Genomic DNA, 27,362 nt, shown 5'->3' with positions numbered 1-27,362 from the left:
CAGGTGGCTCCTCTTCATCATGAACCCACAGCAAACTTGGCGAAGCCACTTGCACCCAGGAGCCTCGGCCACAGCCTTCCACATGGTTCACAAGCCTTGCCTCCAGGAGGGACCCTCTCGAGGTTTGATGGCGGGAACCCCAAGGGTGCCTGAGTTGGGGACAGTTTGCAGGGGGCTCCACTGGGCCTGGAGAAAGGGCTCCCTGGCAACGCTGGGTCCACACTGCCTCGAGGGAGCATGCCTTGTTGTCTTTCCAAGATTTCAGAGTATCCCGCAGTCACTGCAAAACGGTTGTGGGGTATACCATGGTCAGGAGGAGGAGAGGGAACCCAGGCTGTGGTTAACTTCCTAGTGGTGGCCCACATGGCCGGCTTGCTATAGGGGTGCCCGTGTTTGCTTTACAGAATGGAAACAAGAGACCATTGGCTTCTGTGGAACTCATGTTTGTGATACCTGTTGATGACCAGACTCCTTCCTGCCCACATAGAAAGTGTGGTGCTGGCTCAGTAAGTTCAGTGTCAGTCCAGGGCGAGTCTTCATGAACCATGGAGGCAGTCAGTTCTCCAGTTTTCTGTGGAGATGGAGTATGGAGGATGTCCTGGCACCATCACTCTTTTGCTGGTGGTTCTGGGATGTCAGGAGCCCTCCCTGCATGGGCAAAGATGTTCTGTACAATATATGGGCAGTAGGATCTGTAGCAGGTCATGTTGACCCCCATTAGATAGTCTATGTTTGGAGAAATTTAGAATATTCCAATTGACTTAAATGGACACTTTTTGCTGCAGGTGACTTGGATGCAGATATCCATGCCTTGAGTTGCTGCTGCTTTACTGAGAGGACCCACAGGTAGAGGAACTTCTAGAATTCAGCTTGTCCCATGGGCACCTCACTGCTCTTCCAGCTTTCAGTGCATGAAAGAGAGTAGGACCCAGTTTTTCTGGACCACAGCTATGCCAAGCCATGGAATGTCAAACCAGATGCCAGTAGTGCCCACCCCACCTGCATGACCTTTGTTACTCACCTGAAGCAGCACCAGGATACCATGTGAGTTTGGGTTTCTTTCCTAAAGGCTACTACTGCTAGAACTGGGAAGTAAGTACTTTCATGGGGATGAGTGGGAGGGTGCTGTGTGGGAAGCTTGGATGTTAATTTGGGCATCTGTGATGAGCACATACAAATATCAGGCCTGAATGTGGACATTTGCATTGAAGACTTGTCCTAAGAAAAGTTAGAAAAGCAAGACATGTAAAGGAAAACAGAGAAGGGTGTCCACTTAGATAAGCCTTAGATAGGGAAAAAGAAATTGAAAAGGATTAAATTGATAAAAATAAATGCTGACATCTTGATTTTAAAAGATTGCCACATAGAGCAGGACACGTTGGCATGTGCCTGTAATCCCAGTGGCTCTTGATGCTGAGGAAGGAGGATTGTGAGTCTAAAGCCAGCCTCAGCAACATAGCAATACCCTAAAGAAAGTATAAAAATGGACTGGAGATATTGCTCAGTGGTTAAGTACCTACTGGGCTCAATGCCTGGTAATAGAAAAAAAAAAAAAAAAAAAGATTGCCACACAGGCCATGTATGATTTCACATGCCTGTAATCCCAGAAATTTAGGAGGTAGCAATTCCAAGGCCAACCTCCACAATTTAGGGAGAACCTGTCTCAACATAAAAAGGGCTGGATTATAGCTCAATGGTAAGGGTCCCTGGGTTGAATCCCCAGTACTATATATAAATACATAAATATATTAATAAATAATTGCCATACAGGGTTAGACCTATGTCACTTTGGTGTAGTGCTGTGGTTTGCTTGACAGTGACAACAACAGTCATTTTGCATTTGCCGACCTCACACATAAGTGTTAGGAGCAAATTCCCAAGACATTGCTTTCTCAATGTGACAGAACTCCCACCCATAGGTTAATCTAAAACCTTCTTAATCTAATATTTTCAGCCAATCAGTATTATAGGGCAAGCAGCTTTCATGATATTATTATTTGATAAGAGATACAATTACATTGGCTTAAATAAACCTGTTGGCAATTGTTTTGAACTTTAAGGCAGTCTTATTTCTTACATTTTGAGATTTGTTGATATGTACTACTCTGATGATCAAATGATGCCCTTAATTATAGTATTTTGGAGACTGTTTTTTATTTTATCTAATTTTAATCTTTCCTTAAGCACAGGCTTTAGTTTTTTTGGGGAGCTAGAGATCTTGTGTTTTTCCTCTTTAGATTCCACTTCACACCCACTATTGAGTCTTTTTGTTTCTTTTTTGGTAACCAGGGATTGAATTCAGGAGCATGCAATTACTGAGCCACATCCCTAGCTTCATTTTGTATTTTATTTAGAGACGCAGTCTCACTGAGTTGCTTAGTTTCTCACTTTTGCTGAGGTTGGCTATGAAATTGTGATTATCCTGCCTTAGCCTCCCAAGCCACTGGGATTATAGGCATGGGCCACTTTGACCAGTATTATTTGTCTTTCTTAACAAAGATGTTGGTCACTTTTTAATATCATTTTAAATGATTTTATTTCCTTCAGCATGTACTACAGAAAGGGCTGAGATCTAGAGAGAAAGATGAGAAAGATGAATTAGGATAATTTTTTGTGGTGATAAGGTACTTATGCGAAGACATTTTTTGGTAACTAGATGAATATTAACCATGGTGTTGTAATCAGTATGTGTGGCGCTTGTCCCATTTCCTCAACTTTTTACAATGAATGAGATGTCCCAATAGATGTGGAGATGGTCACATTGACTCCCATGCCACTCTATGACAACAAGGTGTACAGTGTTATGAATGAGTACAAATGGCATGTCATCTTTGCCAGACTTTAGGCAGATGCCCTTCCTCCTCCAGAGGACCTGTTTTTTTCTGGACCATAGCTATGCGAAGCCATGGAGTGCTCACTCAGATGCCAGTTGTGTCCACCCCACCTGCATGCTCTTTGTCACTCCCCTGAGGCAGCATCAGAATACCATGTGAGTTTGGGATTCTTTCCTAAAGGCTACTATTGCCAGAACTGAGCAGGTAGGGTTTAGAGTGGATTTTTGGAGGGATGATTGGTGGGTACTTATATGGGAATGTTGGATGATTAATTTGTGCATTTCTGTTGAGCATATACAAATATCAGGCCTCAGTGTCAATATTTGCACTGAATAATTTTCCTGAGAAACGTTAGAAAAGCAGACATCTTAATCTCTTGGACACTGGTTATAATTTTACCTAATTTCAATCTTTCCTTAAGCAGAGGCTTTAGTTGTTTGGAGATAGAAATCTTTTATTTTGCCTTGTATTTTGACCTTTATATTCTACTTCACCCCACCTTTGATTCTTAAAGAATTAGAGAGACCATGATGTGTTTTTGTTGTTTTATTTTCCTTTTATTTTGCAGTGTTGGGGACTGGACTCAGGATCCAAACATAGCAACCCATGATGTGTTTTAAATACACATAGAATTGTGGTTTGTGATTCATTTCCCAATGATGTTAGAATTTTTTTGTATAAGACATAGGACCTGTGACTTTAGGGAATATCTAGCATAATCTTTGTTGTTGTTGTTTTTGGTACTGGGTATTGAACAAGGGGTCCTCCACCACTGAACCACATCCTCAGCCCATTTTTTAAAATTTTTGTTTAGATACAGGTCTTTCTAAGTTGTTTAGGGCCTTGATAATTTGCTGAGGCTGGATTTGAGGTTCTTATCCTTCTGTGGCAACCTCAGGAGCTCCAAGGATTATATGCATGCACTACGGTTCCTGGCCTCCTTAACATTTTATTCAGGTTGGATTTTGCTATTTTTGGTTTGTTTTTGTTTTTGTTTCAATGAAAGGGGAGTATTATATGTTGCCCAGGTTACTCTCCAAATCCTGCACCCCAGTGACCCTCCTGGGGCTGTCTATAGACATGGAGCACTGTGCTAAAACTGTAAGCTTTATGTCTCTCTCCTAAGGCATAACTGAAAAGCTCCTGTAAAAAGCATTTGAAATCTTTTCCTTTTTGTTATGTAAAGCTTCTTGCTGACATTGAAACTCCTAGATTCATACCCCATTATATTATTTTTTAATTCTTTTTTTCTTTTTTTAGTTGTTGATAGACCAAATCCAATGCCTCATGTATGCCAGGCAAGGTTGTTACTGCTGAGCTTCAGCCCCAGCCTAGTTATATTACTTTATTTTTGAGGTTCTGAGGATTGAACCCAGAGCCATGTGCATGCTAGGCAAGCACTGAGGTACATCTCCCACACTTTTTGATTTTAAATTTATTGACACTATATAATTTTGTGACAGGGTCTTCCTGAGTTGCTATGGTTTGGCTTGACATTTTAATCCTCCTGCCTCAGCAGTTGGAATTACAGGTGTGTGCCACCACATCTGACTTTGTGACAGTTTTTTCTTAAAGTGAGGTTCTGTAGAGTTCATTTTGTTGGTAGTTAGAAAATTATTTTCTCATATAAACCCTGGTGCCATACATAGGCCCTGAAAATTGGAAATTGGCATATTGCAGGAAATAATTTTAGGCCATTGTGGCTGGAATATGGTGGCAGGTGGGTTGTAAGTAGGAGGTAGAGAGAGGTTGGCAGAAGATATCTCAGTTGATTATGAGTGGTATGAAGTCATTGGAGAATTTTAAGCTAGGGATCCAGTTTGTATTTTTAGAGGATCACTTTGGATTTTTAAAAAGTAGATTATAGTATAAGAGTGGGGTTAAGAATACCAGCAGTGAGGCCTCTGCAGTAGCTTGAGATGAGCTAGACATTATGATAGTCTAGAAAGGGATGGAAACAGTATAAAGGAAAAGGTTCAAATATGATCCCTCTTAGATCTTTGGCTTGAGTAGCTGGATGGTACCATGAATTGGGGAGACCTAGGGAGTATAGGTTTGAGATGCCAAAATCAAAATAGTCTTGTAGGCACACATGTCCACAAGTGTTCACTCAGTTTCTGATCTGAGAAGATAATCAGCTCTTATTCTCACTACCAAATCTACTGCACAGTTATTCACTTCATTTAACAATGATGTGATTATTCCAGTCATTGGGAATGGGTGCAGTGAGATTATTGAGGTAAAAAATTTAATATGGTGTTGAGGAGATAGCTAGTAGACCCAATTGATTTGCATGGTATTTCAGGCAACAAAGATTGTACAGTGTACCTAAGGTGTTGGGGAAGGATCCCCATGGTGCTAAAATTCTATTAGCATCATTTTAAAATGTGAAATATCCTTCAATGATCCATTTATATTCATTTTAGTTGTAGGCACTGCACAAAATGAGTTAGATAGAAGCTGTCTGCATAACAGGTGATCCTAGATAATCACAGACTTTTACAATCATAAGAGTTAAGTACAAGTTGATTTATTAATGAATCATTTAAAACTCTAGACCAGTGCTATTCAACAGAACTCTGCAGTTATAGAAATGCTGTAATCCTGTGTGGTCTGATCTGGTGGCCAATCTGCTGAGAATTAGAAACGTGTCTCGTGTGATTAGGAACTGGATTTTAAATTTATTGACACTATATGATTTCAATTTATTTAGGTAGTCACATGTGGCTTATAGCTTCTGTATTTGTAATAATAATTACCTTTATGTAATTAATTATTTGCTTAAGGAATATATCTTTCTTTATAAAAGCTATTGGTCACTTTTTAAACTTTCAGCTGGTTTTATATTCCTTCAGCACATACCACAGAGAGGGAAGAGATCTAGAAAAATGTGAGAAAGATGACTTAGGATCAAAAATTTTGTGGCTATAATGTGCTTATGCAATGTAAATCATACTATGTTAAAGAGACATTTTTTGGTAACCAGGTGATTGTTAACCAAGGTGTTGTTTGCAGTATTTGTAGGCTTGTCTCATTTCCTCACCTGTTTACATGGAATCAGATGTCCCAATAGATGTGGAGATGGTCACGTCATCTCCCATGCAACTGTATGACAACCAGAAGGTGTGCTGCATGATGAATGAGTGTGAACGACACATCATCTTTGCCAGGCCTGATGCAGATGCCCCTCCTCCACTAGAGCCTTGGGAGGAACATGTCAATAGTAGGCCACTCCTCAGAGGGATGGGTTAATGTCACCATCCTATAATAATTTTTTCCATCCTCTTTAACGAGACATTTATTGTAGCTACATAAATGGGAATTTTCTCCTAACTCTGTCTCATTACTGTCAGCTTGCTCTTCTGTGAGCTCATTGAGAGGAGGGCCTGCATCTCTGCCATCTCAGCCTCCCTATGGCCTTGCCTGGCATACAGTAGGCATATAGGCAGAGTGTTTTTTCAGAGCTCATCATAATCCATGGAGGATTGTTTGAGCCCAGGAGTTTGACTCTAACCTGGGCAACATGGTTCATGTTGCTGAGACTTGCCTCAAATTTGTGATCCTCCTGAATTGCTGAGATTACAGGTGTGCACTACTGTGCCTAGCTAAGAATCCTCTCTTTAAAAAAGTTTGTGGAATAAAAAAAAATAATTTAATTTGATGGGTGTGGCTAGTTCTGTAGCTTGTGTTACAATATAGGGCTCACCCAGACTACCGAAAATTAAATATACATTTGTATGATTTTACATTTTTGTGGTCTATAGCTAGTAGAGTTCAAATGTTTTAGAATCATATGAAAATCCAAGAGATATTTTGAGTGGCTTTAAAAATAGATTTAAAACTGGGTGTGGTGGCATGTCTGTAATATGAGCTACTAGGGAGGCTGAGATAGGAGGTCTACATGTTTGAGGTCAGCATTGTGCTAATTAGACTCTGTCCTAAAATTTAAAAAGAAAGTGTTGAGAGTACAACTCAGTACTACAGTATGTCCCAGCAGGCATGAGCTCTCAGGTATAATCCCCACTATTCTCAAACAAACAAATATACAAACAAAGATTTGCAATCTCTGGTTTTGAGGGATACTTACATTCATTTTCCTGGATTTGCTGGCTAGTTTTGTTTCCCTGCCCCTGCCTCCAACAGAATCATAATTCCTCCATTTTTCTTTTGTTTAGCAAACATTTCCCTTTTTATAATTGAGGTTTATTTACACACCCTGTAATTCACCAGTTTATGTGTACTGTCAGTGCTTTTTAGTGTAAATTCAGAGTTATGCCCCCAACACCCTAGTGAGATTGATGAACTATTTCATCACCTCAATAAGAAACTCTATTCCTATTATCATTCAATCACCATTCCTCCTGACTTAACTGGTCTCTGGGAGCCACCAGTGCACTCTTTGACATAGATTTGCCTCTTTCGGACTTGAGTGTATTGGATTGTGAACTGTATGTTCTCCATGGTGGATGGTTTGGCTTGTGCTTGGTGGAATGTTTCCAAGGGTCATGCTTATTAGGCCATGTTACATCACACCTTTCTGTTGACTGACATTCCATTGATTAGATAATCCATATTTTATTTGTCCACTGATCACTGATGGGCATTTAGGTTGTTTCTGCTTTGGCTGTTATGAAAATGATGCTGTGAACATTTGTGTACAATTGTGTGTGTGTGTGTGTGTGTGTGTGTGTGTGTGTGTGTGTGTGTTTTGCTGGGGATTGAAACCAGGGCCTTGTGCATGCTACCCAAGCGCTCTACTGAACTACCTCAGCAGGCCCTGTGTACACATTTTTGTGTGAATGTATGTGTAAAGTACCTAGGAATGGAATTGCTGGATCATATTTATATGAACTCTGTGCTTCTGAGAAATTGCCAGACTGTTTGACAAAGTGGCTGCTTAGCACTTCACTTTTGATGAAGCTGGCTTTGAACTCATGATCCTCCTGCCTCAGCCTCCCAAGCTACTGGGATTACAGGCATGAACCACCACACCCAGCTTAATACTTTACTCTATTTATAAGAATTTTTGTAATTGTAGATGGACAGCATGGCTTTATTTTTATTTGTTTTTTGTTATGTTGTGCTAAGGAAAAACCTGGTGCCTCACACATGCTAGGCAAGTGCTCTGTCACTGAGCTATGGCCCCAGCCCGAATGCTTTTACTTCTTATTGTATTAATTTTCTGGAGCCTTTTTTGTTCTGGAGTTTTAACCCCCCTAAGCAGGGCCATTGTTTTTTATTTGCGACAGGTCTTCCTATGTTGATAAGTTGACTGTGACCTTTAGATCCTCCTGACTCACTCAGCCTCCCTAATGCTGGGAGTACAGGTGTCACCACATTGGCCTCTGGGGTATCTTTGTTTCTTACTTTTTTTGGTACTAGGGATTGAACTCAGGGGCAGTAAAGCACTGAGTCATATCCCCAGCCCTATTTTGTATTTTATTTAGGGAGATGCTCATCACATCACCATTGCTGTGGCTAGCTTTGAACTCATGATCCTCCTGCCTCAGCATCTGGAGCTGCTGGGATTACAGGTGTGGTGCCCTGACACCTAGCTCTGGATTATCTTTCTTATTTCAATGCAGTTGCATTTTCCCACTATGTTTTAACTTTATAATTCTTATTCCCTTTTACAGAGGTTTGAAATTTTCATATAGCTACATTTATCTTCCTTTTTTGTCTTCTAGGTTTTTTAGATGTTTTCTTATTTCATTCTTAGAAAGACCTGAATTTGAAATAGGTATATGGCTAGGTAGATTGATTACTATTTTCTACCTTGCTAGTGGTTATCTCAGCCCTATTTTTTGACTTTATTTTTAGTGATAAGAAACACTACCTTGATATAAATCTTGTTTGGGCCTAGCAATCACTTATATTTTAAAAATATTGAGTAGTTTTTTCCTAATGACAGGGAGAGTCAGTAAACAAATATTACTGAGTTGGTATTTTTGTGGGTTTTTTTGTTTTGTTTTGTTTTGTTTTGGTCCTGGGAATTGAATTTGACTACTAAGCCACATCCCCAGACCTATTATTATAATTATTTTTTTATTTAGAAATATGGTGTCAAAAGTTTTTTAGTGCCTCACTGTTGCTGAGGCTGACTTTGAATTCACAATCCTCCTATCTCAGTTTCCCGAGCTACACTGTATCTGGCTCTGATTGGTTTTCTTCTATTGCCTTTGTTTTCATATCTTTAGGAGGCTTCTTAGTCTGAATTAGAGTACCTAATTCAGATTGCCAGGAGTGGGTTGATGGGCAGGTTAACAGGATCCACAATTCTGTCTGGGTGCATTGATGTGGGGTTAAGAACTGTAGGGTAGATTCCTGATTGCAGTTTACTGCTGATTTGGAGGACAGAAAAAGTTGTCAGTAAGCAGCTGGTCATGTGTATGGTGGTGTCATATACTGGGATAACAAAATGTTGACTTATATAGGACATAAGTTTACTAATTTTGTGGCATAGAGGAAAAATTAAGAAGCATGGAAAAGGGAGAGAAATTATTGTAGGGTAGAATTGAGACCAGGAGAACAGTCACATATCTGTCATATTTTTGTTTTTAAAGCTAGTTTAAGTAGAATTTTTACCATAATCTAAGGTTTTGGTATACTGAAATGCTTTGCTGTTTCAGGTTTTGTGAAATGTACAACCTATGCAATTCAAATTTCTCTATACGCTGGTACCCTATCTTCATTTGCTAGAGTATTTTAGCTATTAGATAAATAATTAGCTTTGGTAGCACTAAAAGACTTCATCTTTGACTGGTATTGACTTGTAGGTGAGAATATACAAATGTGTGCTGAGATGATTCATTGCCAGGATTGGGAACAGAATCTTGTGTCAAGTTATACTCTTTCAGAAGGGGATCAAAAAAGATTACAGAGTTTTCCTTAAATGTTGTGCATACATGAGGAGTGTCCCTAGGGTATGTCCTCAATGTCTCAGATATTCCCTTTAGGACTGACTGGACAGTGGCCCAGAACACACTATTCAATAAGATCCTCAAAGCCCTGCAGTCTGACCAACTTGCCTGCTTGGCCAACGAAGGGGTAAGGAATCAGAAATCTTCCAATGTGGGCTCTTCCTAGTTCAGGCCTCTATGACTGACTGATTTCTACCTACCTCCTATTTGCTAACTATGTGAAACTCTTGTTCCTTCTTCTTGTGTTTTTCACGCTTGTAATGAGCCAGTGCTGCATCATGAAGCTGTGGACAAGTGTGCAAGGCGGGTGTGGCAGGCCCTGACCAGTGAGAGTTGGGATACCAAGATGATCCAGTGGCTGCACACGACCCTGGTAGAGACCTTGAGTCTGCCCATGCTGGCTGCCTACATGGATGCTTTGCAGACACTGAAAGGGAAGGGAAGGCTATGGTTGGTGTCTGCCCTGTGCTGGGGGCCACCAGTCCCTATGATGCATTCAGACATGGGGTTGGGTAAATTCTTTACATGGTCAGTTTGGAGGGCATGGCTAGCAGATATGCTAATAAAAAATAGAAGACAATGTCTTGTTTTTACATTTGATCTGGTATAATGTCTTTGTGCCATCTCCATAATGAGGTGCAGGACCTAAAATCCAGAGGACTCATGGCCTGACAGCCCCTGGCTTATGTCATTACTGGATTTTATTTTCCTGCTCCCTCTGAAGTCTAACATCCTCCATCAAACATTGATACTTTTCATTCTCCAATCTTTAAAAACCTTTTTTCTTTCTCTCTGAAAAGGATCTCTAACATGTAAAAACCTTTTCCTTTCCCTGAGATCACTTTGACCTCTGTGGGCAGTGTGGAATTCACATAGATACTCCTTTGGAGTGTAAGCATCAGTGTATTTGAAACTCATATTTATACATCTGTGAGGTCACATCTTTGGTGGACAGTAAAAGAACATGATATGGTATAATTCATGATATATACACTATTGTTGGATATGTTTTTAGAACTTAATAGTAAGCTTCATTAACAAGCCACACTTGAAGGCTGTACTTTAGAATAAAATGCAGGGTTTATTTAAATTTTCTTATTTATATAAGGATACAATTTCTTTATTTTGTTTATTTGTTTTTATGGAGTCCTAAGGATTGAACCCAGGGCCTCATATGTGCAAGGCAAATGCTATGCCACTGAGCCAAAATACCAGCCCAGAAAAAGCAATTTTAAAAAAATTATATATATATATATATATATATATATATATATATATATATATATATATATATATTTTCCCAGCAAATAGTCACTGGAAATTTTAGAAAATGCAGAAATTCATAAGGAAAAAAAAAGTCATGCATAGTTCCACAGGAATTCTATGAACATTTGGCATGTTCATATCATCATACAGCCTTTTATATAGTGCTGTGTATATTTTGTTTTATATATTTTGTTTTACATGTAGAATTTTAGCAAAATTCTTTTGTTCCTTGCTTTCTCTGTCTGTTTCTGTCTCTCTTTGTCTCTCAGTACTAGGGATTGAACTAAAGGATGCTGTATAACTGACGTGCATTTTATTTATTTCCATTTTGAGACTGAGTCTCACATCTCAGGCTGGCCTCAAACTTATCATCCTTCACATCACTGTGATTGCAGCATGGCCACCATGCCTGGTGCTAATTATTTCTGAGGGTTGTATATTGTCTAGTATGTATTTGGAATTAACCCATGCTGGGTGTGGTAGTACACACATGTAATCCCAGCTGCTTGGGAGGCTAAAACAGGAGGATTTTGAGTTCAAAGCCAGCCTCAAGCAACTATTGAGGCTTCAAGCAACTTCAGTAAGACCATATAAAAATAAAAAATAAAAATTGGTGATGTGTCTCTGTCTTTATGCATCCCTGAGTTCAATCAATAGTACCAAAAAAAAAAAAAAAAAAAGAAAAGAAAAGAAAAGAATCCTAGATATTCAGTCAGGTGGATAAATTATTTAACTGCTCCCTAACATATACCTTTAGATTGTTTATGTATTTTGATTGTTATTAACAGATAATATGTCACTGGATATATATTATTTTTGATATAATTTCTTGTTTTGGAACCAGGAATTGAACCAAGGGACACTTAACCACTGAGCCACACCAGGCCTTTTTAAATGTTTGAGACAGGTTCTCCTTGCTCAGTTTCTTAGGGCCTCACTCATTTGCTGAGGCTGGTTTGAACTCGCAATCCTCCTGCCTCTACCTCTCAAGGTGCTGGGAATACAGGTGTGTTCCACCATACCTGGATTGATATAATTCATTTTAGAAGGTTCTCTAGTGAAATTGTTTGGTACAGGGATGGGGATAAACTTAGGATCCAGATGCATTTCACCAGATTGATTTCAAAAGGAGCATACACACTGTCCTTGCATGCTGGGAGCTTACTTTTCATGTAGCCACTTATTTGTACCTTTGCTACACACTGAAGTATCTCAAACTTTGTCTTTCTAGATCCCAACCTTGATTGACCGCATGCTTGTGTCACCCAACACAAAGACTGGAGCCAAAGGAACTGAGGCCTTGTCGCTGCTGCTGAAAAGGCCCTGGGACCCTGTTGCAGAGGTGCTTCCTCATGACAAGCCAGTGAGTTGAGGGCTCAGGCTTAAGTGTGGCAGTGAGATGTTATGACTCATAGCCTGTAGTCCTGGCTGGAGGAAGGTGTAACCTTTTCCCTTAACCACTTGTTTATTAGTGCCTAACATAGTTCTGTAAGCAATGGGTCATGGGTTGGGTGAGCAGCCATAAAAGCCACTTCTGATGGTTGCAGGTGAGCCTCTCTCTCACCAGGTGGGATTTTCTCTTTGCAGAGGAAACTCCCTGGCTCTCCTCTGATTCTTATCACCTCCTCAGGCCCCTCTAACTCTGAATTCCCCACCTCACGCCACCATCACTTCTGGAAATCTCAGCTATGCTGCTTAGGCAAGGGGGCAAGAGGATGTCTCCACGTGGGAATAAGATCTAGGAGGATGGAAGAGAAGAAACACAGGAGGGTGTAAAAATGGATGAACTTGAAATGTAGAACATCCCATGACTCTTAATTGGTGTTCAGATACCACTTGCTGCAAGGTTGAGGGATTCAGAGTAGGTTAAGTAGAATGGAGAGATTTGAACCTAGCACTTTGGCATGGTACCCTTCCTTCCTTTAGGTCATCCCTGTCACCACCCATCTGCCAAAAAATGGCAGTGGAGTGGGCCTTCTGCAGTGCCTTGAGCATATGATCAGGGCACTGAGAAGTAAAGTTTTGGAGATGAGAATGACCCTGTCTCGGGAGACCCTGGCACACCCCGGGTGACCCTGGTACACCCAGTGTGCTGGGGTGTTTATACCTGTCTGCAGCCTCCTTCTGACTGTCTTCTTTCCCTTCCTGTGAAGATTCACCGCCATTTCCCACACAAACCCATCATTTTAATTGGCTGGAACATGGGTGCTTTGGTGGCCTGTCAGGTAAGTGGTTTCTGTCTTATTTGGAGGTGTCTTGGGGGCAGTACTGCTTGCTTATGATGGCCATCAAGGCCTTGACTTGTGTTTCAAGCCCAGTGCTAGATGCTTACCTGATGATTGCCTTTTAAACTGTAGAAAACAAACTTTAGTGTTTTTTTTTTTTTCACTTTATTATGGACAATTTTCAGCAGGACCCAAAGTAGAGAGAAGCTAGTAAGTACACCACAGGGCCCCTTGCCCAACTTTACCTATAACCAACTCATGGCAGGCTTGCTTCATCTTTCCCTTTCCTGCTTCCTTTCTCACTCAGGTTAATTTGAAGGAAATCCCAATATATTACCTTTTATTTATGTACATCAATCAGCATTTCAAAAAACAAAACAAAAATAAAAAAAAAACAACTCCTGAATTACTTTTTTCCCACATGTGAGTACCATTTAATTTGCCCAACTGAAAAAATAAATCTCATAGGCACAAATAAATAGCTCTGGGATTTCATGTCGTGTTCATATTCTGTCCCTTTATAAGATATTGAGGAGTTTTTCCTTTGTCTTACATTGTGTGTCCACTACTTTGTGTAAGTGCCCCTGACATGTCCAGAGCTGTCCAGTCTAGTGGAGTAGATACCTAGAGCCCAGAGAGGAAGACCACATCCACCTGACTCCTGCTCCCAGGGATGTGAAATCAGCCGCTGTACCACAAAATCTGGGATGTCTGGAGCAGAGAGATTCTATTCTACTTAAGGGAGAAAGGCAATGCCTTTACCATTTTATGAACTCTTGGTGGAGAAAAGTGATGAAGTCTCGGCCTAGCAAGTTGACAAGTTTGAAGTAAGAAACCTCCCATCCTGTGCCATCTGAGGACCTGACTTTCCTTCATGGTAGCTCTCATGGGAGAGCACACCTTGTGTTAGGACAGAGGAAGGGGAGGAGGGAATGGCTGGTGGGTCTGCCAATCCCCTGGACACTGGGTAGGCTGAGGTACACTGAAGTCACCTTCCTGCAGACAGACTGTGCCATTGTCCATAGGTGTCAATCATGGAATATATCACTGCCGTTGTCTGCCTTGGGTTTCCTCTGTTCACTGTGTATGGCCCCCGGGGGGTAAGAGTAAGGTGAAGCTGGTGGCAGAGGTCATTGACAGTGGGGGCAGGGGAATCAAGAACACATCCTGATACATGCTGGGTCAGTTTTGCGTGATTGTGAACTGGCCAGATCTAACCCTATACACCTTATAGGATGTGGATGATCCCCTCTTTGATGTGAAGACTCCAGTCCTCTTTGTTATTGGTCAGAAATCCCTAAAGTGTCATCCTGAGGCCATGGAGGACTTCTGGGAGAAGATCTGTGCAGAAAACAGCTTGGTGATCATTGGGGGAGTTGATGATGATCTCATATGGGTAAGGTCCCCCTGGGGTTGTCAGAGTGTTGGAGGAATGCTGTATGGTGCTGCTGTAACTGTAGGCTAATCTGCTTAGTCAGGTAACAGAAAGCAATTATTTTTAGTTAATTTTATATCTATAGAAAATGTCACAAAATTGGGTACAAGAAAAATCCATATACCTCTAACCTGGATTTTTCAAATGTTGGCATATTGTATAAATGGAGGATAATTCTCAAAGTCAGGAAATGAACATCACTATGATGGCATTAGACTCAAATTTCATCAGTTGTCTTCCAAATGTCCATTTCTGGCCCTGGACTCAATCCAGGATTCCACGTGGCTATGGTTGCCATGTTTCCTCAGTCTCCCCATCCCTACCCCATGAAACTGAGGACTGAGCCAAGAGATAATCTACCACTGAGCTATACCTTTTCCCTTTTTGGTCTTTATTTAGTTTAGTTTATTTGATTTTTGGTAGTGGTATTTAACCCAGGCACACATTATCACTGAGCCACATCTTCAGCCCCCCACCCCTTTAAAAATTTTTTTTGACATGGTCTCACTGAATAGCTTAGGGCTTTGCTAAGTTGTTGAGGCTCACATTTAACTTGAGATCCCCCTGCCTCAGCCTCCCAAGCCAATGGAATTAAAGGTGGGTGCCATCACACCAGATTGTTTTTTATTTTGAGACAAGGACTCTCTAAGTTACCCAGACTGGACTCAAACTTGTTGCCTCAGCCTCCTGAATTGCTGAGTTTACCAGTGTTCACCACCATGCTATGATCTTGACACTTTCAAACATGGCCATTTATTTTGTAGACTGACCCCCAGTTTAGGTTTTTGACATTTTATTCATGGTTATATTGAAGACATGTGTTTTTGGCAGAAATGCTTCTTGACTTTTCTCATTGATTCCCATAACAGAATTCCTGTTGGTTTGTCTTATCACCACTGATAATCCCTTGCTCATGTGGTTAAAGTGGCTTCTTCAGTGTTCTCCACAATGAAATCACTGATTTCCCTTTGCAATAGGGAGAAGGATCCTTGGGACACTGTAAAAAATATGCTTTTGTCAATGTACTTTCACTGGAGTTTGCATTTTTAAATGCCCTGTTGAGGGTTATATGCCCTGTTAAGGATGAATGAATGTAGATATTATTTGTATGATAACGTTTTTTGATGTATTTTGGAGTACAAACAGCTGAAATTTGGAATGAGATGGCTGTTCTTTTCTTATGATTCTGGAGTACAGACAGCTTTAGTTTTGTTGACATGGAATATACTGAAAATGAGGGTGTGGCTTTTATTGATATTGCTTTTCTTAGTAATTCAGATATTCTCATCTACATGAGAAAGACATGATTTGCTGTAGGGAGTAGAGGAAGTTAGGACTACTGTTCCTCAGAGGTACCTTGTGGGATTCTTAAACATTTGCCTCATTTTTTTTCTATTTTTTTTATTTTGCAGTACTGGGGATTGAACCCAGGGATGCTCCACAACTTAGCTTTATCTTCAGCATTTTTAATTTTTTATCTTGATGCAGGGTATCACTAATTTGCTGAGCTAGATCTCAGACTTTCAATCTTAAGACTCTGTCTCCTCAGTAGTTGGGATTACAGGAGTTGCTGCATACCTGGCTGCATGGTGCTGAGAGTGTTGGACAAGATAACACCAATAATGTCCCCTTTGCTTAGAAATTTGGGCACTCACTGTCTTCATATGAATGTGGGGACCTGGTTTTCTCTTTGTCAGGATTCCCAATCAGAAGCTGGGGTTTTAAGGCTAGCTTTCAAAGTGGGGAATCCAGTCAACTATGATCATTTTCTCTTATCCTGTAGAACTAGCCTAGGACCCCCTTTCATCTGCTAAACTATTAACCTCAGGGTTGGAGGCTGGGCCAAGTGACCTCTCAGAGAGGTCTAGCAATCCAGATGGACTTCACCTGTTCAGATTGAGGTGAGGTATTTGTGGAGGGGATGAAGCAGGCATCATGCTTAGTTTTCCACATGGATTGTTTTGTTCAATCCCATGACTACCTGAATGAGGTATTATGATTCTCCCTTTTTGCAATGTGAAAACAGGCACAAGAAAGGTTGCATCACCTGCCCAAGGGCTAATAAAAGCTGTTTCATTGGTGCAGAGAATGACAGATGAAAAATCCGTTCTTATTTTCATAGGATGCTATGGAATATTTTATAAGCATTGTATTGAGAAATTACTTGAATATCTATAAAAGCATAAATTAATTAACACTGAAAGACTTAATAAAAACTATTTGCTATGTTACAATGTAAATTTCTTTAGAATAAGTCTAATACTTTTATATTAAAATTATTGAGATTTAGAAGACAAATAAATATATTGATTCACTATAGATTCTATGAGTCAGTAGTAGCTTAAAGCAGTAGTCCTCAATCAAGTATGCTTTTGATCCCCTGGGGAATGCTTGTTTTATCTGAAGACAGTTTTGTGGTCACAAAGGAAGCAATGTTTCTGTGTCTTTAGTAAGTGCTAAAGGCCTTGGGAGGCTGAAGCAGGGGGATCACGAGTTCAAAGCCAGCCTCAGCAACTTAGCGAGGCACTAAGCAACTCAATGGGACCTTGTCTCTAAATAAAATATAAAAAGGGCTGGGAATGTGGCTTAGTGATAAAGCACCCCTGGTTTCAATCCCTAGTGCAAAAAAAGTGCTAAACATTCTACAATGCACTGTACAACCCTCATGGAGCAAAACTATGCAGTCCTTCAATAACAATGCTATTGAGAAGCCCTCTTTTAAAGATGTCATTTTTCCAAATTATTCTATAAACATAGTGGGATTTCTAACAAATGCCAAGTGTTTTACTGATTGGCGTGGATTGCAACAAGTGGATTTTCAAATCCATATGGAAACTCAAAGAATAAGTAAGATGATTTTTAAGATGAAGATCAAGATGATGAGATGGGTCCTACACATATCAAGACAAATTGTATTATGATAGTAATTAATTAATGCAGGCTGAATTGGCCAGGAGAGAGGCAAGAGGTCAATGAAATAGAAGTTGAAAAACTGGAAAGATTTTAAGATTAGCTGTGGACCATGATATGTATTTTATTACTAACCTAGTTATTAAATGTTGAGGTGGACTCAACATTTTTCCTTTTTGGCTTTTTCAACAACCCCCAAATGTATAGCTCTACTTTGCATCAAATCAAATCTCTTGGTAAACAATTAATAGTAGTTCTTAGAAGTCATGGCATTTCTTAGGAAAGCATAATTTCTAGAACAATGGGAACTTTCTTTTTTTTAGTTTTTTTTTAATTGTTGGTTGTTCAAAACATTACATAGTTCTTGATATATCATATTTCACACTTTGATTCAAGTGGGTTATGAACTCCCATTTTTACCCCGTATACAGATTGCAGAATCACATCAGTTACACTTTCATTGATTTACATATTGCCATACGCATGTCTGTTGTATTCTGCTGCCTTTCCTATCCTCTACTATCCCCCCTCCCCTCCCCTCCCCTCCCCTCTTCTCTCTCTACCCCCTCTACTGTAATTCATTTCTCCCCCTTGTATTATTTTTCCTTTTCCCCTCACTTCCTCTTGTATGTAATTTTGTATAACCCTGAGGGTCTCCTTCCATTTCCATGCAATTTCCTTTCTCTCTCTCTTTCCCTCCCAGCTCTCATCCCTGTTTAATTTTAATCTTCTTCTCATGCTCTTCGTCCCTACTCTGTTCTTAGTTACTCTCCTTATATCAAAGAATACATTTGGCATTTGTTTTTTAGGGGTTGGCTAGCTTCACTTAGCATAATCTGCTCTAATGCCATCCATTTCCCTCCAAATTCTATGATTTTGTCATTTTTTAATGCAGAGTAATACTCCATTGTGTATAAATGCCACATTTTTTATCCATTCATCTATTGAAGGATATCTAGGTTGCTTCCACAGTCTTGCTATTGTGAATTGTGCTGCTATGAACATCGATGTAGCAGTGTCCCTGTAGCATGCTCTTAAAAGTTTTTTTCTCAGCAAAAGAAACAACAAGAGAGGTAAATAGGGAGCCTATATCCTGGGAACAAATCTTTACTCCTCACACTTCAGATAGAGCCCTAATATCAAGAGTATACAAAGAACTCAAAAAATTAGACAATAAGATAACAAATAACCCAATCAACAAATGGGCCAAGGACCTGAACATACACTTCTCAGAGGAGGACATACAATCAATCAACAAGTACATGAAAAAATGCTCACCATCTCTAGAAGTCAGAGAAATGCAAATCGAAACCACCCTAAAATACCATCTCACTCCAGTAAGATTGGCAGCCATTATGAAGTCAAACAACAACAAGTGCTGGTGAGGATGTGGGGAAAAGGGTTCACTTGTACATTGTTGGTGGGACTGCAAAATGGTGAGGCCAATTTGGAAAGCAGTATGGAGATTTCTTGGAAAGCTGGGAATGGAACCACCATTTGACCCAGCTATTCCCCTTTTCGGTCTATTCACTAAAGAACAATGGGAACTTTCAAGCAAAAAGTCTTTGAAAGTTCTCTTACTGAACTTTTAATAGTACTGGAAGGGGTTATCATATCTAGAAATATACTCTTCCCATGTTTACACTACCTATAGGCTCAGTATTCCTTATCTGAAATGCCTGGGATCAAAAGTGTGTCAGATTTTGGATTTGGGGAATCTGGAATATTTGCAAATACTTAATGAGATATCTCAGGGATGAAACTCAAGTCTGAACCCTGTATACATACAGCCTAAAGGGACCTTTATAGAATATTTTTAATGTATCTTCATTTTGACTTTGACCATCACAAGAGGTCTTGAGTGGAGTTTTCCACCCATGGCATCATGTTGGGGCTCAAAATGTTTTATATTTTAGAGGTTTTCCCATTTTAGGTTTTCAAATTAGGACTATTTTACCTGTAGTATATATTTGAGAAAATAATAGGGAAAAAAGAAAAAAAAACAAGTCCCAGTTGCTGAAGAAATTTTAAGGAAGTCTGGTAACCATGGCAAATCTTCAATCATATATATAAATCTGCAAAGGTTGAGATCTGCCTATACCAACAAAAAATTGATGAAAAATGTTAGCCATTTTTTATGATTAACTGGGAGCTCTCCAAAATAATGGGGGAGGGGGAGACTTAGTATCTCCTCCAATGCAACTGAGGTGCCCTACACAAGCTGTCACCTTACACAAGCTCAAGTATTTTGCATGCAGCGTTAAACATCAAGAAGCTTGGAGCTTCTATGCAAAATGAGTTTTTAAAATTCCAGCATCCTTCATAAATAGCTCATAGAAATACAGCTCCCCTACTAGACTACCTTGATGAGATGGCAATTACCAGCATGGAAATGCTGTTTTTGATGCCTGCTGTGTCCATACACAATCTCCTAAGCTGACCTACCCTGTTTCCTAGGAGAACATTTCTGCTTGTCAACCATCAGTCCACTCCAGAGCTAAATGATGGTGACAATTCATAACTCATGCTCTGTTCTTTGTACAAACATCAATAACTAGGTAAGGTTATGGGATGTTATTCTGGATATGAGAAATAATCTTTCTGTATCACTAAATATTTCACATATTGCAGAGTACCTGACTTACAATAATTGATATCTCTTTTATGCATTACAGATTACTTCCTTTATTTACATGATGAAAATCTTAATATAGCCATTTTCTTTTATTTCTATCTTTTCCAATTTCAAGCTTTGATACCTAATGTCTTTAATAAAAATTTATGAAAACTTTATTTTTGCCACTATGAAAGGACTTACATGATTTGATATTAATTTTTCTGATCTTTGGCCATAAATCCACGCCAAGGAAGGTTTTAGAAATGAGTGAATTAAGGAAAATAGTATTTATTAAATTCTATAGAAATTCAAGAGCAGGATGAGGAACCAGAGTAAGAGTGCTTTGTCTCTGAATCAGAATACATACACAATTGAGTGACACAAAATAAACATAAACAGGTTGCAAAAGAAGAGATTAATGCCATTATTTTGGACAGAGAGAATAGGAGTGGCACAGCTATGACCAGGACCCCAGGCCCTCCCAGCGCCTGCTCCAGACCTGCTTGTATTTCTCAGTCACTCACACGTAGGAAGATGTTGATGGCCATAACTATGGTTGGAACCTAGTGCCCAGGGGGCTGTGTACTCAGGGGCACACACAGTATTTTCCCATCTGTCCTCAATGCCTCACTCAGGGTCTGATCAATGTTTGTCCACTGGATAGCTGGGTTCAGCATTTCACAGAACTTTCACATACATTAACCTGTGTATTACTTATAACGGTATTCTATTTAATTCATTTTGATCTGTAGGTTTAATTTTACAATTTACAAATTTATTGAGGGAAGAAATACCCAATAACCATAAGAGGATTTCAAATATTTAATGGTAAAATTCTGTGAAGATCTAAATCTGTAACTATTTATATCTGTAATTGATAATTACTTGAGTAGTATCCTGAGACTAATTTTTAAAGAGCAGTTATATGCTTGATTATCTTGAATATACTATCCTGTGCTTGAAAAATGACCCCCCTTCTTGATTTGCCCCTTTTATTCTCTGTGTTCGGTGAGTTCAGGAATTGGCAAATGGATCAGGAGTTGCTAAACTACTGCTGTGAGTCACATCTGCCCACTTACCTGTTATTGTCTGGCCCATGAACTAAGAAATGTTTTACATTTTAAAGTAGTTGGAAGGAAGAGTGTTTTATGACACATCAAACTTGTTACGAAGTTCAAATTTCAGTGTCCATAAATTTTGATCACCCCACAATCATGCTCATCATTAGTGCCTGTGGCTGAGCTGAGTAGTCGCAGAGGCTACGTGGCCTGCAAAGTCACAATCATTACAGAGAAAATTTGATTTCAATTTTTAACAGTTTCTGTGCTCTCAAAATGCCAAAAATGTTTGTAAGTGTTCCATTAAGTCCTGAAATGTTAGATTCAAATAAGAGATCACAGGTGACTCTGTGTGTGTGTGTGTGTGTGTGTGTGTGTGTGTGTGTGTGTCAACTGGAGTCATCTTAAAGGTCCCTTTGTGGTTTTTCAGGATCAGTGACAACACAGTCTTTTCCCAGAAGGAGTACCTGCCAGTCATTCAAGTGGTGATGACGGACAGGGGCCAACCACCCTCTGAAGCTGTGTATATGCTGGGACCTCTGTTCTGCCAGGGGGACAGTAAGTGCTGGCAGGAGAAAAGCTTTCTTTCTATAATAACATACTTTGATTTAAAAAAAAAATAAGTAAGTGCCCTTATTTTGGCCAGAGAAAAAATTCATGGCAGTGCTGGGACCAGAGCAGGTATCAGAAAGCCTCATGCTCCTCAGCTTTCTGTGGCTGTGACCAAAGATCTGAGATGAAAACCTTAAAGGGAGAAAGGTTTATTCTGAGTCACAATTTTGGAGGTTGGGTCCATGGTCACTTGGCCCTTTGCTTGGACCTGTGGTGGCACAGGGCATCATGGTGGGAGAGAGAGTCAGAGGGGGCTGTTCACCTTGCTGCAGCTGCACAGCAAAGAGACAGGAAGGGGCCAGGGCCCCAGTACCCCTTTATGGGCACACACCACATGATCTAACCTCCTCCACTCAGACCCACCCATAAAGACTCTACCACCTCCCAATAGTGACCCAGGCTGGGCACCCATGGGCTTTGGGGGACATTCTAAATCCACTCCATAATGAGCACAGGGATGGAACAGCACTGTGTCTGTGCTAGAGATCAACGTTTCACGAGTGAACGGACGTTGAAATCTCTCTCATCCGAGATGCTCGGGACCCAAAGTGTTTTGGAAAGCAGTATTTTTCAGACTTCGGAATGTTTGCCTACGCGGTAATGAGATCTCTTTGAGATGGAACCCGAGTCTAAATGACACTCAAGTTTCGTGTAAACCTTATACAAATAGCCCAAAGGTAATTTTATACAATATTTTTGGTGCACGTGCATTTTGACTGTGACCTGTCATACAAAGCCAGGTGTGGCGTTTCCCTCTTGTGGCGTCAAAAACTTTTGGATATGGTACATTTTAGATTTCAGATTTTTGGATTATGGATGCTCAACCTGTATTAGTTTACAGAGAATGAATTATCTTTATTTTAACATATTATTTGGTTGACTGGTTAATTGTCCATTTATTGTTTTTCTTATGGAACAGTCCTTAACAAAACTATTTACCAAATTTGTGAATGATTGAGAATGTTGGTTGATTGCCCTTATATTTTCAGGACACCTTTAACAGTATACAAACAGTGAATCCCACTTTCTTTTCTCAGACCCTGTACACACCACATCACCATCATGGGCTCTAGTAGTAGATAGTGTTTTTCCCTGCAGGATTTTCATTCAAGGTTGAATGCCATGGTCAAGGTTTTCCTCATCCGCTCAGTGCTCATTGCCCCCACAGTCCCAGAATTCTTTCAAACCTGTGAGGATCCTCTGTTTCCCTAGTACATGAACAGCTAGCTGGCTCGATATAGAGACCTCTTTCCCTAGGGAAAAGTTCCAGTGTTTTTACTCATAAGCATCGTATGCTGCTGGGCAGACATCTGGAGTATTAATTTTTACTTCTCTCCCTTAATAAGAGGAGGGTGCTGATGAGAGGTCATCCAGTGTGGACCCTGAGCATCCCTGCATGTTCTTGCTGAGAGTGTCAGAGTGTGTGACATCGCTGTCCCCTAATACCAGGCAGTTTCTGTGCATGTGTGGGAAACGGAGTAGCACCAGGAGAGTACATCATCACTGCCAATGTCTCACCAGTCCCCAGAGTGGAGGGCACTGGCTCCTGTCCCTCACGTCCTCATCACACACCAATCACATGGCTCTGTGAGATTCAGAGCAAGGCCACCATGCTCACACTGAGATGCTCATACATCTCATGGTGATATATTTAATAAAGCCCTTTGACTCCAACCCAGAAAGGTGTGTTTTCTCTCAGGCTCTGTGAAACTGTGGCCAGCTGCAGTGGTGTGAGACCTCAGATGCTCCCCAGTTCTTGACCTGTCCCCCTTCAATCTCACTTATCACCCAGAATAAGCCTCAGTCTTTGTCATTTTCTATTAGTTTTTCTGAAACCACTGTGCTTTTTGATCTCAATACTTTGTTCTTATTTAAGAAGAATGGTTTTATTATGCTTTGAATGCCTTCTGTTTCATGTTCTGGATTCTCTGCATCTGAGACATGTTCCAGCTTTACTCCATGCATGCCCTATGTCCTCTGGTTCCTTTCATCTCTGTCTTTCTCCTCTTCAATGCACTTATCTAAGCATTCCTCCATACACTTGCCACACTCCCTCCCTTCCTTACTTTGTTATGGCTTTTTAACTTGTTGGTGTGTAGCGGGCAGCTCTGATCCATTTGATTGATTGATACATGATGTGGTTCAATTCTTCTTCGCATCCAACTCCTCACAATCTTATGCATCTTTCTTGTCCCTTCCAAACCGTGATCTCAGGTTTAGGGTCTGTCATTCTATCACTTTTTTCCCCATGTCTCAAGTTGGTGAAGGAGGGGTCTCTTGCACTGTGTCTGATCAAATGCTCTCTATGCTGCTTTATCTTCAACAATTACAAGTGTCCTCTTCTGCAGTCCTATCACAACATGATGTGTATCCTATACTTTTATCAGGATGCCACAGCCGTCCAGTTCTTTTCACACTTCAGTATTAGCTCCTTCACATTTGGAGCCATGTTTCCTGTTTGTTGAGTTTCTGACCTGGAGCACTGGTCTATAAGAATTCTGCACTTAAATTTTCTTCTGGATTATTTGCTCTCTGGCAACTCATACCAGCCCTCCACTTCTCTCCAAATGTGGGTGTAATCCTGAGATGACTCAGGGCATTTTCTTCATGTCAATTTCTCAACAAAACTTCAGAGGGTGAGGTGGTGTTCAAAATAATATGTGAAAACATGGATGTGTAACCAATGTGATTCTGCAATCTGTATATGGGGTAAAAATGGGAGTTCATAACCCACTTGAGTGAAATGTATGAAATATGATATATCAAGAGCTTTGTAATGTTTTGAACAATCAATAATAATAATAATAATAATAATAATAATTCTTTCTTCAAATATTCCTTCTTCAGCTGCACACATCTGTAATCCTAGTGGCTCGGGAGGCTGAGGCAGGAGGATTGCAAGTTCAAAGCCAGCCTCAGCAAAAGTGAGATGCTAAGCAACTCAGTAAGACCCTGTCTCTAAATAAAATAAAAAATAGGGCTGACACCCCCTACCCCAATTCCTCCTTCCTCTCTTTCCCTTTCTTTCTCTTCATCTCTACTTTCTTTAAAACAGTTTCAGTTGGTTCTTTTAGCTTCCCTTAAGCAGCCCAGAATGGTGGGCCCTATTGTGCCCAGGCCATGGGGAAAGGGAAACATGAAACATGAAAATCCACTGAGGATTACAAAACCAGATGTTTCTCAGTGACCCCACTGAGAATGGGGTCACCCATAAGGAAAGAAGGAAGAGCAAATTCTAGTACCCTCAGTACTAGACTAGAAAAGAAGGTTATTAGCATGAACTCAAGGGTTTTAACATATGCACAGTAGATAATATGAAATACACAAAAAGATGTGTTTGTGTGTGTGTGTGCTGTAGTGCATGTGCCGATACACCTGTTGCTGCATCTGACTACTGAGAGGGCCTTGAAGTCATGGCACCTTAGTAGCAAAGAGATATAAGCATGTGACTTAATATCTTGACTTCTGAATGTCATTTCTATCCTTCTCCATGAAAAGAAACCACCACTCCTTGGGAAACTGGCTGATTTCAGAGATGGGACAGAGAAGATAGAGGATAAACCTAGATCATCCTGATATATATATATTGCACTGTGTCCCATCAACCACTTTTGTCAAAGGGTCTTGGGAAGGCACCCTCTGACCTGATTTGGGACAGTGTAACCCTTGAAATCAGTTACAGTAGTAGATTATAAACAATTTACAACTACTATAGGGATCCAGGAGTGATGCTGCTATAAATTTGAAATGGATAAAAAAACTAAATAGGAGGTCCAGAAACAAACCCTTCCTAACAGAGGACTAGTAACCCGTCAAGGAATGATGGAACATCACCTTTATCATCATAATTCAAGGACCATCAATCCGCTATAAACCGCTGGATGGAAAAGTGGACCAGGTTATGTAAAGGCCATTAGATGTCCAAATAGTTTCAAATCACAAAGAGAAAAATATTAATTTTATATGGGAGCAATGACAGATACCATAGCAGAAAGCAATTAAAGTTAACATGGCAAGTAGTGGGACACATCAGCACAGTGCAAGTCCTGATGTGATACACTCCCAAGGACGGAGCATCACTTCTCTGCTTTTGAAGAAAAATGTTCTTATTAATGCACTACAGCTTTACATCATAGTGACGTTCATGTTGGCATTCATTAATGCATATAACTTAACTAGATCCATTTTAATCCCTAGTGCTTCTCCTTTACCTCCCCTCCTGTGACCCCCCCCCCCCAGGACAAGTCACAGGATGCCCATTACTTGGCATTGAAAACTGACTAAACAAAAATTTAAATAGTATCATTCTTACCTTATAATTATATTTATTTTTTAACCACAAAATTTCTATAATTTTAGTCAATCTTTTTAAGGGTCAAACCATGAAGCATAAAGTACACAGTAATCCAAAAATTGTTTTGCCTTCCCTGGACCATTGCGAACTAGAGTCAGAACCAAACTCACAAAATTGTTTCCTAAAATATTTGATCAGACAAATATTTTTTTCATGTACTCAGAGCTTAATTTATGATTGTAAAAATTTGCATTTTTTGTTTTAAAATTAGAGGAGACTTTGAAACACTTTTGAGTAAAACTACTTATAGATACAAAACAAATTGTGTTTCTTATTCTCTCTAGGGGTACATATCTACTGAATAGAACTGAGTGCGTTAAGATTTAAACTCAAAGTGAATATGCTAAAATCAGTGTGGTTTTGTTTTTATCCTCCAGGATACAAATTTCTCCTGCCCCCCTTCCCCAACTCGAGTCACATGTCTGCATCGACACCTTTGTCCCCTTTTGTAAAGAGCACGCCATGATTCCCTGACTCAACTCAATACTCCCCTGGGAATGAAATTGGGCAATATTCATATATGATATTTTTAGCTCCCACAGAAGTTACCTTTTCTTTTGATGTGGGGAATGGACCTTGTGAGGTCACGGTGTGGCCACCCACTCCCTTTAATGACAATCGGTGGCACCACGTGAGGGCAGAGAGGAATGTCAAGGGAGCCTCCCTGCAGATGGACCAGCTCCCCAGGAAGATGCAGCCGGCCCCTGCAGACGGGCACATGCGCCTGCAGCTCAACAGCCAGCTCTTCATTGGTGAGTCCCATGGCCACTGCTGAACTCCTCCTCCTCCTCCTCTTCGTCCTTCTTCTTCTTTTGCTTCATAATGAATGCATCACTCCTAATTAGCCTAGAAGATCACAAGCAGAGAAGGCAACATACTCACAGGCTTCAGGGATTAAGATCTGGACCACAAGGCTCTTCCACCATTACAGTGTTCTTTCCAGAATTCATTAATTTTTAATTTTTAATCTATACCTCATTTATTCTAATTTCTTAGTATTTTTCTCAGATTTCTCAAAACTATGAATTAATCACAATTTCTTTACAAGTATGGCTAAACTAAGTACTGCTACACTAATTTTTGGTACCTTAAACTCAATATTTCTACCTAATTTCCCAATATATTTTTCCT

General features: G+C 40.1%; 1 protein-coding gene across 1 annotated transcript in view; it reads left to right on the top strand.

The window, feature by feature from the left end:
- Nucleotides 1-877: 877 nt before the first annotated feature.
- LOC144256013 (KAT8 regulatory NSL complex subunit 3-like) overlaps nt 878-27,362 on the top strand; it is a 58,860-nt gene continuing 32,375 nt past the window's right edge. Inside the window, exons 1-13 of the mRNA XM_077801197.1 lie at nt 878-1,042; nt 5,886-6,057; nt 9,778-9,880; nt 10,007-10,208; nt 12,252-12,383; nt 12,608-12,727; nt 12,947-13,046; nt 13,172-13,245; nt 14,271-14,345; nt 14,480-14,641; nt 21,226-21,263; nt 21,696-21,823; nt 26,765-26,983. Coding sequence (XP_077657323.1) covers nt 1,004-1,042; nt 5,886-6,057; nt 9,778-9,880; nt 10,007-10,208; nt 12,252-12,383; nt 12,608-12,727; nt 12,947-13,046; nt 13,172-13,245; nt 14,271-14,345; nt 14,480-14,641; nt 21,226-21,263; nt 21,696-21,823; nt 26,765-26,983 — 1,564 coding nt within the window. The 5' untranslated portion in view covers nt 878-1,003. The remainder of the gene's footprint in view (nt 1,043-5,885; nt 6,058-9,777; nt 9,881-10,006; nt 10,209-12,251; nt 12,384-12,607; nt 12,728-12,946; nt 13,047-13,171; nt 13,246-14,270; nt 14,346-14,479; nt 14,642-21,225; nt 21,264-21,695; nt 21,824-26,764; nt 26,984-27,362) is intronic.

This window comes from Urocitellus parryii, chromosome 7, assembly GCF_045843805.1.
Source record: "Urocitellus parryii isolate mUroPar1 chromosome 7, mUroPar1.hap1, whole genome shotgun sequence".
Classification (NCBI taxonomy): Eukaryota; Metazoa; Chordata; class Mammalia; order Rodentia; family Sciuridae; genus Urocitellus; species Urocitellus parryii.
The sequence above is the reverse complement of the archived record's forward strand: the minus strand, read 5'-3'. Positions and strand labels throughout refer to the sequence as shown.